Source organism: Thermobia domestica, chromosome 18, assembly GCF_964235325.1.
Source record: "Thermobia domestica chromosome 18, izTheDome1.hap1.1, whole genome shotgun sequence".
Lineage (NCBI taxonomy): Eukaryota > Metazoa > Arthropoda > Insecta > Zygentoma > Lepismatidae > Thermobia > Thermobia domestica.
In genome coordinates, this window is record NC_137471.1 from 43839752 (window position 1) to 43855663 (window position 15912).

Consider the following 15912-nt stretch of genomic DNA (forward strand, 5'->3'; position numbering starts at 1 on the left):
CTCTCCCAGATTGTGTTTAGTTGTTCTTTTGCTCGGAGAATGAATTTAGCTTTTTTTTGTCGGATCATAATTGCATTAAAATAGAAAAAGTTTAATTTTGGTTTCATTGACGCATGACCGTTTTAGAAGTGGTAGGTTGAGTGACCCAGTAGCCTAACCCACCCAACCAGGTACATTCTAGGAACGTGCCATTTAAGTTCCATATGTACCGTTTACGTACCTGGTACTTGAAAAATGTACATTTCATATGCATAGCACGTGTCGCAAGGTACGTGCCTTTCGAGGAATTTCTGACACTTGAAAGGTACTTTTACATGCTTCACTGGAATGTGAGGAATGTGAATGGCACATACCCCATGTACCACGGCATGGTTGTGCGTAAGTTTCGTATTGCGACTAGGGTTGCCAATTTAGCCACTTTGTGACGAGATCTGGCCATTTTGAGAACGTCGTTAGTCACATAATTTCCAAAGAGCCAATAGTGGCTTTTTAGCCATATGCTTTTCACTTCTATAGCCACTTTCTGAGTTTAGCCACATTGTAATATATTGTGTGTGTCATTTTGCAATTTTCTGACGTTTGATGCGTTCTCTAGGTTGTAACATTCTAAACCCCACTGGCAGAATTGTCCTCATAAAATTAGCATTGATGGTTATATTGTGACGTTACACAGCAGAGAATTAGTTCAAAACCTGTACGTTAAAACTAGACGTTAAATAAAATTTTCGGGAAGACGTAAGTGTAAGTATAAACTAACTCCTTAAAGAAATTCAGCCTGATAATATAGACATCCTTCAGGAAATTGTTATCCTTCCTTTTCCATTATTATTTGGCTATGAAACAAATGCCGGAGACATATACAACCGCTATATACAACAGTGTGGTGTTGGAATGTGTAATGATTAGGATGTGATGTTTTATTTTATTTTTTTGAAAGTTCAACACTTCCAATGTACCCGTAAAAATGTACTAAAGAAATAGTGCCCATGTTTTTTAAATATTCAATTAGAACTGGACAATCTACATGAAATTTGCAATCGATCAGTGAAAACGTCATCTTTCTAGAGCCTGTAGTTTCTGAGATCTCATTGTCGAGAAACATATATGTGTATTTTAAAAGAGCTCCAAAGATGGCAGCACAATTCATTTGCATGTATTTCGGAGAAGGCTTACTAAAGGCAAAGGCCTTTGAACAATAATTTAAAAGGATAAACTTTGTGACAAATATTTATTTCAGTAATTTATTTAAACTACACTCTTTTAAAAATATTTGTCTTTTGTTATAAACGTGAAATCACAAATAACCGTAAATCAAAGGTTTGAATGCTAAGATTATAGGTTAGAGCTCGGTCGCTCGTAAATGTTACTGTAGTATTTTACTAGATAGTTAAATTGCCACACAGATGCCGGAGGAGGGCATATATTTTCAGAGTTAGTTGCTTGGCTTTTTTTAAAAGTACAAGCTTCTAAATTCGAACGTAAAAATGAAGCGTTAAGGTTTTAGTATTTAAGTATTCGCACCCCCGGTTGCATAGCACTGCCCTAAGGAACATTACTGACATGCCTAGTACATTCCTGGCACATGCCAATGCCAAGTAAATGTGTCAAGTACATACACGGTACGTGATATACACATAATAGATACATTCCTCGGTATGTGTCATGCACGTACTTTTGGGCGGAAGTAACCTTATTCCTTACATGTGTATTTCACATGATTGCTCTATTCACGTACCTATCATGTACATTCCAATGTACCTCGAGGAATATTCTTTACACATGATCAGTATGTACTTGTGTTGGGTGGGAAGTGCCAACAGCAAAAATGTCGAAATTAGTATCCGTGTTAATACTAATATCGGCCTTATTGCTTTTGGTACTTAGGCTACTGTGTCACTCTACTATTCAATTAAAACAACGTAAAACTGAAAGATTTTCAATTAATACAATAACAGCTATATCCCAATGAGCAAATAATTAATGACTTGAAGCGTTAATAGCCAAGTATAAAGAATAGACAAATGAACAATAGAATAATAAGAAGACAAGCTGTTTTCATGAACTACCACTAGAGACCTGCACGGGCCGTTTTTTTCGGCCCGAGCCCAATCCAGCCCGAACGTACCTAGGCCCGGCCCAGCCTGAGCCCGAAAAGTTTTGGAGATTTTCGGCCCGAGCCCGGCCAGGCCCGATAAATTTTAAAAGTTTTTGGCCCGACCTCGGCCCGATAAATTTTTAAAAAAATTAGCTCGAGCCCGAATCTTTCTCAAAATTTAGTACTAAATTTGACCTAACCCTCAGAAACATTTTCTAAAGTTTGGTTCACAACCTGACGCTTGCCTTCCGAATGGTACCATTGCCTCCTAGAACTTTGCCTGTCATCGAGAGAATAAAAACTCCATTCCCTGTAACAAAAATCTAACTTAATTGATTTTTAGCATAAAGTGAAGATTGCAATATTATTTAGGGACAGGGAAAACATTCCCACCCCTTCTTTTTATATTTTGAGTTCAGTGAAGGTCAAGGTCAGAGCTCAATTTACCGCATAATGCCTGCAATCCTCTATAGTGAAAGTGGAGCCGCTAAGCAACACAAACTGTAAATAGCTATTGCATTCTTTGTAACATTTCTCACGGACACACTTCTTCAATGTTTGGCTTTATTCCAATTATCGTTTAACGAAAGTCAATAATTATTAAAGAATTGCAATTGATCGACCCCAGCCCGGCCCGACCTGAAGAGAAATCAGTCTCGGCCAGCCCAAGCCCGGCCCGGCCCAAAGAAATAACAGTGTTAGCCCGCCCAAGCCCGGCCCGGCCCAAAGAAATAACAGAGTCGGCCCGCCCAAGCCCGGCCCTTGAAGGTCTCTAACTACCACACCTAGAACTTAGAATTTTAGATGTCTCGGAAAAGCAGAAATAAACTTACGTTACACCATTGTCATAAGTTGAAATCTAGTCTTTGTTGCGATCTTCAGACACGAAGCTTTCTTTTGCTCTAGATGCCAATTTCAAGACAAATTTAAACCGAATTAAGTATATGACGCAGGCGGCAGCGTTATGATCGAATATTTTTCGTGTTTGCAACTTGGTGCGATAAGTTTTTTTTTTAAATTAAACGTTTAGTTTATTATTATTATTATTATTATTATTATTATTATTATTATTATTATTATTATTATTATTATTATTATTATTATTATTTTATTATTATTATTTTTAATCAGAAGCTATGCAAAAGAGCCATTCCGACCAAACAACATATAAGCACCTTGGAGAACATTTTCGAGGCCAATTTATGGTTGAATTAAGCTCTGATACCAGCGCCGAAGTTAGAGTCGGGTACTATCGGTATACCCATCTAAAACTTTAATTCCAATAATTTCTTTCGATTCGAGGTTTAGGTTTCCCGTCAGGAGCGATTAAAAAAAAAAAAAAAAATCACAAACAACAATTTTTCCGAGAGAAGTAGCTCAAGTGGTAGAGCGTGCCTGGGTTCTGTACCCGCTGCCAACCATCCTGATTGGGGTTTTCCTCAGTCCTACCAGGCAAATGCCGGGTTAGTACCTACTAAACAGGCCCTGGCCGATATCTTCCCAAATCCTTTCTATTATTGTTCTTGTTGTTAGATATACAGTATAAAATGGTCTCTGAGTTATATCTAGTGATTGTTAAATAAATAAAATAAATGCGCACTCTAGGAAAAAACGGAACAATAGATAAACGCAAAAAATGCTCTCCTCCTAAAAGTATTTCCCAAAAGAAATAAAAGATGTAAACTTTTTTTTCTTTTTTCGTTGAAACCGAGGAAGCAAATAAGAAAACCCGCAAGTCTAGCTCTTGTAGTTAGATTATAATTTTCGTGGTCAGACATTTTCTCAGATGGTGAAAGGTGTTTCGACTATACTGTCAGACAAAAAGATTTGAAAAGGATGTTGCCTGGACTTATAAGCTGATGGATGTACTATTCCAGCATTCACTTAATCTGTCAAAAGGTTGGAAAGACCAGTAAGAATGGCTGGCTATTTAACTAATTTTCTAAAGCCTTCTTGGACATCTTGCAAATTGCGAAGCAACTCTTAATTTGTCAACCCACAAAGAAAATTTAAATCTTTTTTGGGATTTCCACTTTTTGAGGTAAATTTTAGACTTTCACTGAAACAGTTACTGTTTCCTTACTATTTATCGTAGGATCATGGTTCATACCTTGTTTTTCTCAGAATAAAGCATCATCCTTTCCAACGGCACTACTTACTTGTCCGTATTATACATCAGAAACGAGAAAAGCAGGAAAAACTGGAAGATTTGTCGATTTTTTAAAAATTTTTTGCGCCTATTTATACATATTCAAAAAAAAATGCATCGTCATTACTACTTGGCCTAACATCATGGCTATTTTCTTCGTATTACGAGCCCTTTCCAACGGTACCATCACATGTCCGTATCGTACACCTGAACCGGAAAATTCGGGAAAGAAACTTTTTTTTTTTAAAAAAAAACACCCCTCTCGGAACATTTCGTCCCTCTGGGCCGGCCTGGGTCCACGTAGGGATTTGAAAATCTCTTGAAAAATACGTTGTTATGTACACAATGCGTGTGCAAAATTTCAATCTGATTGAAAAAAAAGAGAGCAGATTTTTTTTTTTTTTTGAAAATTTGAAGGCGATCCATTTATAGATATACAGGGTTGTCCAAAAGTAGGTATACAACCCTGCATTTATTAGGTATGACAGTTTATTAAGATAATGAGGTTATTTGCTTCGGTCTATTTTGACTTTAGGGTGTAAGTTAAAAGAAATCAAAATAATAATAATAATAATAATAATAATAATAATAATAATAATAATAATAATAATAATAATAATAATAATAATAATAATAATAAACTAGCGTAAGTTAAACCTGTATGGATAATAATAAGTGATTTATATAAAATGTCATAAGTCGATCAGTACGCTAGACTGTATACCTAGTTTTGGACCACTCTATATATACATATAATCTAAAAATTCCTACAACATTACTATTTGGCCTAGGATCATGGTTCAAACGTCATTTTCTTCAGTATTACGCGCCCTTCTCAACGGTACCACTACATGTCTGTATCATACACATGAATGCGAAAATGCGGGGAAAACCGGATTTTTTCTGAAAATCAATCTATCGAAATATTTGCACCCCTCGTGCCTGGTCCCGAATTCAGGTAGGGATCTCAAAAAAAAAAAAAAAAAAGTGAGAAATACTGAAAGGTGCACACAATCCGTATGCGAAATTTTAATCTTGATATCTTGGAAACTAAGGGTGGGATTTTTAAAAATGTCCCTTAAGAAAAAAATAATGCAGCCACACACTTCCGCCCCCACTTGGTACCGCCAAGTTTACCATCCGGTTCCAAAATGCATCTGGGATGTTCTTTGGTCCATGCTTGACTTGACCAATAAAAAAATTGGTTCAATACGTGTTATATGAGCTTAATAAGCGTTTAAACCAAGGATGTGATAAAATAGAGGATCTGTCCACACGTATCTTCATCATATTAATTGAATTAAGCCAAAAGAATAACCGAACATCGTCTAAACAGGCACGTTTGATTGGCTGCTCTCTCTTCCGCTGTGATTGTTAGCTCGAAACATTGCAATCTTAGTGGCGCGGAGTGGGCAGAGTAGGTGTGGCGAAGCAGTGACGTGTGGCTTCACGACTTTGTTGTATGGGCAGATCCTCTATTTTATAACATCCTTGGTACAATACTACCCCATGGTACCGATTCGTACCATAAATCCTCAAAGGGTTAAACACTACTAAGCAAATATTTTCGAAGTGACGACTGTATCGAAATGATCAAGGATTGCTGTGACATGCTCATACGCTACAAATCTTTCCTGACTTTTGTTTTCTACCCCTTCCTGTTAACAAATTTTCTTCAATTTTGTTTTTTCCGAAAGAAAATTACAGAACAAAGAAAAATGTTTATTTTTACCCCGTCTTTTCTTTCAGTAGGTTGAGGAAAAACTACTGCTAGTAGTAGCTGCTGAGTATTTATCGAAGTCAATCGCTCCTTTCTTTGATGTCAATTGCGACTACAAATGAGCAGTACTAATCCGAGGTTCGCTGTTGTATTTGGTGGTATTGGGAACGACGGTAAATGCTTCGAACTAGACCAACGATAGGTCATATGTTTTATTATTTTTGTGGAGGCAAACGATTTCTTGGCGCAAATATATTCATTTAATTTCCTTTTTCTTCCGCGATTAGAAAGGAACTAGTTCCATCCCATATTGCCTTGCTCAAATTGCATCCAAACGACAGACTTTGAATTTGTATTTGGAATTTGGAAGGTAGGGACAACACATGTGACATCTTGAGGAAAAATCACTGGATATTCAGAGCGCTGTTTTCCATTATAGAAGAGATGCTCAGAAAATTTGATTCCTACGCCCCGAAAACGCAAATATTTTAAAAGAATTTAGACATCATTCGCGGCAACAGCCTGACGACCAACTGTTTAGCAAGATTTTTTTTTTGTTTGTTTTGAAATAAAGTACATGAAAAGTAGTTGCTGTTTGTTCCAATGAAGTGAGTATACTATTGATCGAATGCAGTGTATACCCTCGTACTTCGTAAATTTTAGGTGGCTATACGATAGTTTCCAAAAATTAGAGGTGGGTATACGCCGTATACCCGCGTATACTCTCCATTACATCCCTGGATACTACTACTAATGCCATATCTTCCGGTTAAATATTAAGTGCGAAAATATTCGACATACAAACCAAACATCTTTACGTGGTGTACACATGTCATTGCTACTTTTTAATGTTGACATTCTACTATTGTGCTTGCCCACTTGTGATATTACTGCTCTGATGAGCAAACGAGAAGCTGACTCCCTTAAATTGGAATGACTCAACGTCCTTCCGGCCATTATAGTCTCCTAAATCGCAAATCAAGCAAAAAACATTTTTGGGATCTATGGATATTAGTACTGTAATTTGGCTTGTGCACAAGGACCTCTTAAATGACATATATTACAAATTCAATTTCTTCCGCTTAATTTCCGGTCATCAGAAAGGCCACTTGATCACTTTATTTGGCGTTTATCAAGCATGACGATGGTCACACTTTAATAATTTATCGACAGCACTTGCCAACATCAGTATTATTTTATGTCGAATAATGCATTTGGATGATACTGAATGAGTTTGCAACTCTTCGCTTTTACGCGTACATTTTGACAAAAGTGTGTTGAAGAGTTAAATTTCTGAATAGAAATTTTAAGACAAAGTATTCTTCATAGAATGAAATCTGACATGTTTAGCTGATGTAAAATTTGATTATGTTTGTTGATGTGTACTAATGTTCTGATAACCTTGATGTAGCCTGTATATATATGTAAAGCATCCTTTAAAACTTCAGATTTCAGTTGGACGTAGACTTCTGTAAAGTGTGTAGAGGAAAGTTATCGGAAAGATGAAGCAACATTTTATTCTAGGAATTTTTGTCGTATCTGTACTTGTTATTGTAAATGTAAGTACGTTAACATGCTATATTATTTATAAATTCGTTTAAATTCTATAAATACAATTATAAGGGTACGGTGGCTCAGCGTGGCGTAGTCAAGCAATAGCGGTAGCATTGCCGAGTGAAGTCCTCCCCATTGGTCTAGTAGTTAAAGCATATGCCTGTGGTGTACGTGACCCGGTTCGATTCCCGGTAGGAGTGCTTATAGACTTTAATTGTCCTTGAAATGTGAATGTTCCCGTGTTTTCGACTCTCAAATTTATGAACAGTTGAAAAAGAGAAAATAAGAATTAGGAAGTTAATTAAAAAAACAAAACAAAAAAGTGGTATCGGGTGTTCGGCTTCAGATTAGTGGTGAGTGCAAGTCTTGGTCTTGCAGTTTGTGCAAGAGTCTTGCATGCAAGACCAAGACCACGATCAAGAACCCCGATGCAAGACCAAGACCATATCTGCAAGCAGCGACGCAAAATTGTCTTCAAGATTGGGGGGGACGGGTAAGACCGTTCCCATATTTGTTTAAAGAGATCGTCAAAATATTTATAAAGTTGAAAAACAATGCTGTTTCAAGGGAGCAGAGTTGTCTTCAACATTGGGAAGTGGACAGATTTGACTATTTGAGGCTTATTCTATTATAGGGGGACATCAATTTCATCTCACTTTCCTTTGTGGCAATCGGACACAAATCATCACATTTCTCCCCCAAAACACATTTCAAATCAGATTATTGGGGGACAGTCCCCTTCAGTTCCAAGATTGGAAGGGACATGGGCTTGTGTGTAGCCCGCTCCCCCCAGTTCTTTGTCACCGGAACTGAAAGAGTCACTACTACTACTATCTACTACTACTATTACTACTGCTGCTGCTGCTGCTACTACTACTACTACCGGTACTTATATTGAGAACAGAACCCAACCAACCCCTGCGGGGCTTCTAACCCGTCCCTACTACTAGTACTACTACTACTGTTGCTACTAACTACTACTACTACTATTACTACTACTGCCGCTACTACTACCTACTACTACTACGACGACTACTACTACTACTTATACTAAAGCTTCCTTACCACAAGATTTACATCTTAAATCTTTATGAACTAATATGAATCGTTAGAATCACTATGATTCGTTAAAAATCACTGAGGGGAGCGGGCTATACTCAATCCGGGACATGTTCCCCTCATCCGCCTCGGGTTTTGCACCGGTGCCTGCAAGACCAAGACCAAGACTCTTGAGCAAGAGTCTTGGACAAGTATCGGTACTACTATTTGATTTGTTATAGAATGTAAAAAGGAAGTGGGAAAAAATCATTACATCTTTCAATTAAATTTCTTGGCTTCAGTTAAAATGCCACTGGAGTGAACGTGTTCCCGGTAGTTTATGCAATCCGTGTGAATCGATCTGCCTCTGTAGCAGGTAGCTACAGTATGTTGTTTTCTGAATCGGTTGTTCGCGTTTTCTGTAGTTATTACTCGTTTTCAAGCCACACAGGTGTCATCTTGTGCCATGTGAGCTTTTTTGGTGGACAAACACCATTGCGTGGGTTTTCTCGGGATTTTCCTGTTACCACCTACTTTCTTCATTCCACCATTTCATTCATTTCTTATCATCGCCGTCTCCCTTAGCATCGGTGCATAAACATGGGACGTTAAATTAGATATTTCATTTCATTTCATTTCAAAACTTAGTGATGGTGTTCTTCTTCCAAAACTAAAGAGAAAGGTTGTATTGAACATTGGTAATTCCGTAAGCCATATGTGTCGGCTCCAAGGCTCAAGTCCGTTGGAAATTTTTAATGTGTGCTCATAAAATTAATATCCAAATAACATTTTCATGACATTGACAAAAACTTAGTGCATGTGACCTTCAGTTTGATGGTTCATTAGCGGATGGTTATACGCTGAGTAACAGTTTATCAATATAGGTCTAGGTTTTTATCCTCCTTAGGTATTCGGCACATCCAGGGTTGAATGACATAACATTATACAACAATAAATAATTCATATTCACAAGTGAGAGTGTTTTTGTACAGTTATTTCAAATAACTTGGAGTTTAATCCATTATTTTGTATTTCTAATTTAGGTCAAAAGTGTTTATATAAATTGAGTATAGACAAGAGACGTCGGCTAGGCAGTTGAGTCGTTTTCAGTTTTCAGTCAAATTGTTCTAAAACATTAAGAGGTTTGATTATAATCATTATTATTTTAATTTTTCTCTCCCTTTTTGACCAATATAGCTGAACATATCATCATCATCATCATCATGGGACATTATTGGCAGGTAACTTGCTGGAACTGAGAAGCTTCGATGTACGGTGGTCCTCAGCTAGTCTCTTCATCTTGATGTAGCATTTTTCTTTTTTAATGCCTTCCTTCAATTATAATCTCCTTCGCCCCTCCCTCTATTTCCTTCCACCATACTCTCTAGCCCGTCTTGAGCTCCTTACGTTAGTGGCTTAGAGGTTCGCGTACGCGCCTTTGGCGTGGGAGACCCGGATTAGATTTCCGGTGGGAGCTCATGTGGTTCTGATTCTACATGAACCAGTAGGTCTCGTCTCATATAGGCTCGCTGCTGAATGGGATGCGAGCTTAAACTCAAAATCAATTCAACTCAACTCTAGCACGTCCCTCATAATACAGTTCCTCTTCAGCTCATGTCCCGAACAGTTCCCCTTCCTCCCCTTAATTACATCTAAAATTCTTCTTTTCTCCCCTACTGTTACTATTTCTAACACCTCCTCATTCGTCTTCCGTTCAACGCAGCTGATTCTCTTCTTTCTTCTCTACGCCCACGTTTCGAAATCCTCCATTTTTTCACTGCTTTTGCGTAATATCTATGTTTCTGCCCAATAGAGTACATATTGGAATTAGTAAAACAAAATCTCAATAATTGGAAGTTTGTTCAATACAAAGATTAGCTACTCGCGGTTGAAAAGAAAAACAAATCTGATGCCTTTAGTGGGCGGCTATTTGAAGCGATCGCAAAGCGCATTTATTGCTCATGCGTATGCTTGAAATACGCTGACTATGTATTTAAATCTGAGCGGCTAAACATGAACGCGAAAGCAATAAAATCGCTGAGAAAACGCCGGCTCGAGCGTATTTGGTGCAGGTCGGAACAATAGACCGCCTGCTGTTTAAAAGATTTCAAAAGGAAGGACAGAAAGGAAAGACGTGTTGCCAGGCAAGGGGATTGTAACAAGAAACAGCTGCTTGGAAGACGCTTTGTGCTGAGATTGGAACTCTGCTGTTATAAAGTATGTGTGTGTATAACAAAAGAAAATTCACAAAAATAGAAGGAAATTCCGAAAATTAGCCAATCACAGAAAAATCTATGTAACACAATAGGGTGATTTCTCGTGATACACTTGATTGACACTTAGCTGGTGCCATGGTAATCTATAAGCAAAATATTTGGCTTTAGGCAAAAGATGAAACAACGAAATAACTTGAATTTGAGCCCCTATCTCCGAAGCTCGAACTCCACCCCCAAACAGATAACCACAAGTGTAATCACAAAGAGAAATTTTCAGTTGTGTTTGAAAACGTGTCCTGTGTACATATCCAGTCATGGTTAGTGTGTTTAACATAGAGGCGTTTATAATCGAAATACAAAATAGGCCATGCCTATATGATTTAAGAGATCCGAACTACATGAATCGTGACTTAAAAATAAAAATGTGGAGAGAAGTGGCTGCGATATTTGTTCCAGACTGGGAGGGAATGGAACGGAATTCTCAGAATGAAGAAAGTAAGAATATGCTTATTTTATGATTTCATTTAATACTATTAAGTAGAGCTACATCGAGCCAAATTGTATGTTCACTATGAATAATAATAATAATAATAATAATAATAATAATAATAATAATAATAATAATAATAATAATAATAATAATAATAATAATAATAATAATAATAATAAATACTTTGTTAAAGTTGTGCCAACTTCCAATATACCTAATATATACCAAACCTTAAGGCGCAACAGCTCGAAAGGGCCAGGGTCGGCTATGCGTCATTTTATGGGGTGGATATGTTAGATGATGGAACAATTGCCCTTAGATGGTCTAAGCCATAGATGTGTGCACAGTAGAAAGGCGGAAAATGCCACCTCTAATAGTTTGGTACTTAGGTATATCGAAAATGTTTTAAACAGCAAAGACCATAATTTTAAATTGGGATTCAATATATCTTATTCTCTTTCCAATCTTTGAAATGACCGAAAAACTACGTTGCCTAATTATTTCGAAACTTAGTTTTGTAAAACAAACACATAATGTTTCAGTTTCCAGACATTTCTTTCCATGCAGCTTAGAAATATTCCTGGGAAAGATATGTTTATTTTATTTTATTTATTTATTTTAACTGTAACTGCTCGTGTTTTATCAACTTTGTTCTGAAACTGAAAATAAGGTGCTAAAATTGGTAGAGAGTAGGAATTTCAGAAGAAGCCAAAATCATGAGAGGAAAAAAATTAAAAGATTAAACCAGAGAATTGGTTAAAAATATCATGATGTAAATTTTATAGTTGGTGGCTTGGAATTTAGCGGTCCTTTCAGCACCTAAGCTATACAAGATGTGAACCTACAGTTTAAGGTGGAATCTAAACTACCTTTATGCGCTGAAACTTTTCAATGATCTCCCACAGGATTCGAATCCGGAACCCCATTCTCCAAAGGCACGTGCATAGCTAGTAAAGTATAAAGTAGTGTAAATGTTGGAATTTATTGATTGGGGTCTAATATTTGTTTTCGATACAGAGGATATCTTTAAAAACAAATGCCTCTTGCTCCGTCTCTTTCGACTATATCAGCGAGACTATATCAGACGTGAACTACAGCTCAACGTGGGACCCTAACCACATAAGCTCCTGCCTAGAATCGAATCCAAGTCTACCACTTCTGGCGCGGGAAATGAAAAGAAAAGACCTGGAAACCCTGACTGGCTCATAGTATGATTTACAACTTTGGTGAAACTAAAATTACCGTGTAGCCACTTAGGCCGCGTTCGCTGTGGGGGGTAACGCTTTGTCGACTAGCCTAGTACTAAGAGTGTAAAAATAATTTTGCAATTCATGGTATTTCAATAATCTGTGCCGTCTTAATTTTCTTTTATGCATCTCAGAGGTAACCACCCAGTTTGGGAACCAGTGGGGTATTGGATCTGTTAAATACTCTACGAAACGTTGTAATTTATCTTATAGGTAGTGAAGAATGGGCACCCATTAAAAGAAATAAAGGCCATTGCCTATGTTGTACACTATCATTATACTTACACGAAGGTATACTATATTACATGTCATAGGGGGCGCGGTGGCTCAGTAGTAGAGCATTCACCTCCGGTGCTTAGGGTCCCTGGTTCGATCCCAGCTCGCGCCGTGTGAACTTTGTGGTGGACAAGCACCGTGCTTGTGGATTTTCTCGGGGTTCTCCCGTTTCCTCCCACTTTCTTCATTCCACCATTTCACTCATCTCTAATCATCACCGCCTACTTTAGCCTAACCGGCATAACCGTGGGACGTAAAACTTAAAGATTTCATTTTCATTTTATATTACATCTAAAATTCTTGGTACTTTCGTTACTATTGGCGCAGTGTAGAATTTATCCCTTATATCCAGAGTAAAATTTACCTATGAAAAGCATAAGATTTTTAAAAGCAAGACTTCGAAAGCTCTTGCAAGCAAAACCAAGACCACGTCATTGCATTTGCTCATCACTACTTCAGATCATGACGCGCAATCCATTGGACATTCGAAAATGAAATGAAATCTTTAAGTTTTACGTCCCACGGTTATGCCGGTTAGGCTAAAGGAGACGGTGATGATGAGAGATGAGTGAAATGAAGAAAGTGGGAGGAAACGGGAGAACACCGAGAAAACCCACGAGCACGGTGTTTGTCCACCACAAAGTCCATACGGCGCGAGCTGGGATCGAACCAGGGACCCCAAGCACCGGAGGTGAACGCTCTACCACTGAGCCACCGCGCCCTCCCCCATTGGACATTCGAGTTCTTCTGAACAGCATGATTGGATTTTTAACAATCCTCGATATTTCTGTTTGTGTCCTTGTCTTTAAGCTAAATGGTAAAAAGTGAAACCAGCGAAAGAAAGTAAGGTGTTTCGGTAGATATAGTTAGGATGAATACAGTGATGTGAAACCGATTGGAGGTTCGATTCCCTCTCGAAACCATGGGAGTTATATATATATATATATATATATATATATATATATATATATATATATATATATATATATATATATATATATATATATATATCGCAAACGCTCTAGCCTTCGGTGTGAGTGGTCTCGGGTTCGATTCCCAGTGGGAGCACTCAATCATTAATCATCTGCCTCCTGAAGCTTAAAGGACATAACCGTGGGATGTATAACTAGAGATTTTATTTTGAATACAATTATGTCATTTTATGCAAATTTACAGCATAATGAATCGCGTAAAATTAAATAAATGTTATTTTTAAATTTGTTTATTTATTATGCGTTACATTAACCTCATTAAATTTTTGTTATTGAACAGAGTAGTGACAATGATATGTGTCATATAGGACACATTGAAACTCTACCAATGAAAAGTGAAAAACTATGTTCTAGTAGTGGTCTGTCCCCCTTGCCTACAACTACGTACGCCTATGTGCATTACACACTTAATATATCTATGTAATGAAACAACAATATCCACTACCTAAAACACGGGCACATGCACATAAAACCCAAGTGAAGAGATTCAAAACATGAGATATCTGTAGAAAATCATTTCTATCAATCTCCATGCATAATCATTTTTGTAATGGTTGGTTTGATAGTGTCGCATACGACACATGATAAAACAAAAGGTGTCCATTGTCCCCCACAACATAGAAGAGCAAATTATCAACTGCGTACTTATCCCCAAGGCTTTAACAAGATAAACCAATATGCATTACAAAAACTAACGCGTTAAAGAAAGAGAAGTAGACAGGCCCGTAACTATGGTTTCTGTCACCCGGGGCAAACACACAATTCGGCCCCCCCCAGGTTTAGTCGAAAAATATCACTTACTTATGGATTGCAACTGTAAATAACATTCTTAATGAAACCAGTTATATCGATTTTTAAGTACTTTAATCAAACTTACTTTAACCACAAAAATATATTACATTCGTTATGTGCTCACAAGTTTTAAGAATAATTTTGAACATACATTTTGTTTTAATGTTATGTGAAGAAATCAAAACAAAATGAACTAGAAAATATCTGCCACATTATACAGTTATTAATTGAAATAACACATTTAGTTTTAATAACCCGAAGAATAATTATGAACATACGCTTTCATATTAAAATAAGAAACTAATACAAAATAAACTAGAAAATATCTGGTATATTATAAATAGAGCAACCCAAAAGCATAAAAAGCATAATAGCAATTTAGACATATGGTTGGTACCTTGAACATGGGTGTGGTTGTCTAAGGGTTCAGAAGAAACTAATTTTAAAGAATAATAAAGCATAATTTTAGAAAATAAAGCATAATTTAAATTATATAGCATTGTATTTAACTGCAAGTTTAACATATACTATATTAATATTTTTTTAAAAAAATATTTCCAATGCAAAATCATTGAGAACACAACAATGCAACAATGAAAAGCTTATTTTTATTTCTGTTAATTTTTCGGTGTAATCCTTTGATGTGGAGAAAAGAAGAAAACTTTCCATCAACAATGAAGCACACAAGAACTCCACACTATATTGTTAGGTGTACCTCTCGAACTAGAGCACTTTCTGTACTTTTTGTGCACCTTTCTGTCTACTTTCTCTTTCTGTATATATGCACCTCTAAGGTGCACACAAGTGATAGAAAAAACTGATTCGAGCAAAGCATATCTCTTTACAGTGCATTAACTAGAAAGTTCATTAAATATGAAAGAAATTGCTTCATAAAATATTAATAAATAGATCAAGATATTTAGATTATTTAATGTATAGTAAATATTATACATTATACACGATTAATGTAAAACAATGATTGAAATTAACAATAAAGCATAATAAAGCATAAGTTGGACTGATAGATAACAATTCAAAATGCCTCGAAAAGCTCTCAAGCAAAACTAATAAATAAAACTTCATACAGCCTTCACTCGCAAAATCCCTTGGTAGGCGTACAAGAAACAATTAAATACACCGAGGCGTGTAACTTATCTTTTCCGCCACAAAACTGCCCTCTAGTTTAAAAACATTACAGCAATTGCGTAACATTACAGGGGGCGCGTCTGAGCTAAACTCTTCAACCACCAGCAAGCAACAAAAATCGGTAACTTTTCGCCCCCGCCCCTATTGATAACAGCGTTTTAAACTTCAGAGCTGTTCTCAATGGAATTATAGAGCTT

The 15912-nt window shown here is 36.8% G+C and overlaps 1 protein-coding gene across 1 annotated transcript in view; it reads left to right on the forward strand.

Moving 5' to 3' along the window:
- The first annotated feature begins 7424 nt into the window (after positions 1-7424).
- Positions 7425-15912, forward strand: part of LOC145675734 (uncharacterized) — a 29461-nt gene continuing 20973 nt past the window's right edge. The window contains exon 1 of the mRNA XM_081746363.1: positions 7425-7523. Coding sequence (XP_081602489.1) covers positions 7467-7523 — 57 coding nt within the window. The 5' untranslated portion in view covers positions 7425-7466. The remainder of the gene's footprint in view (positions 7524-15912) is intronic.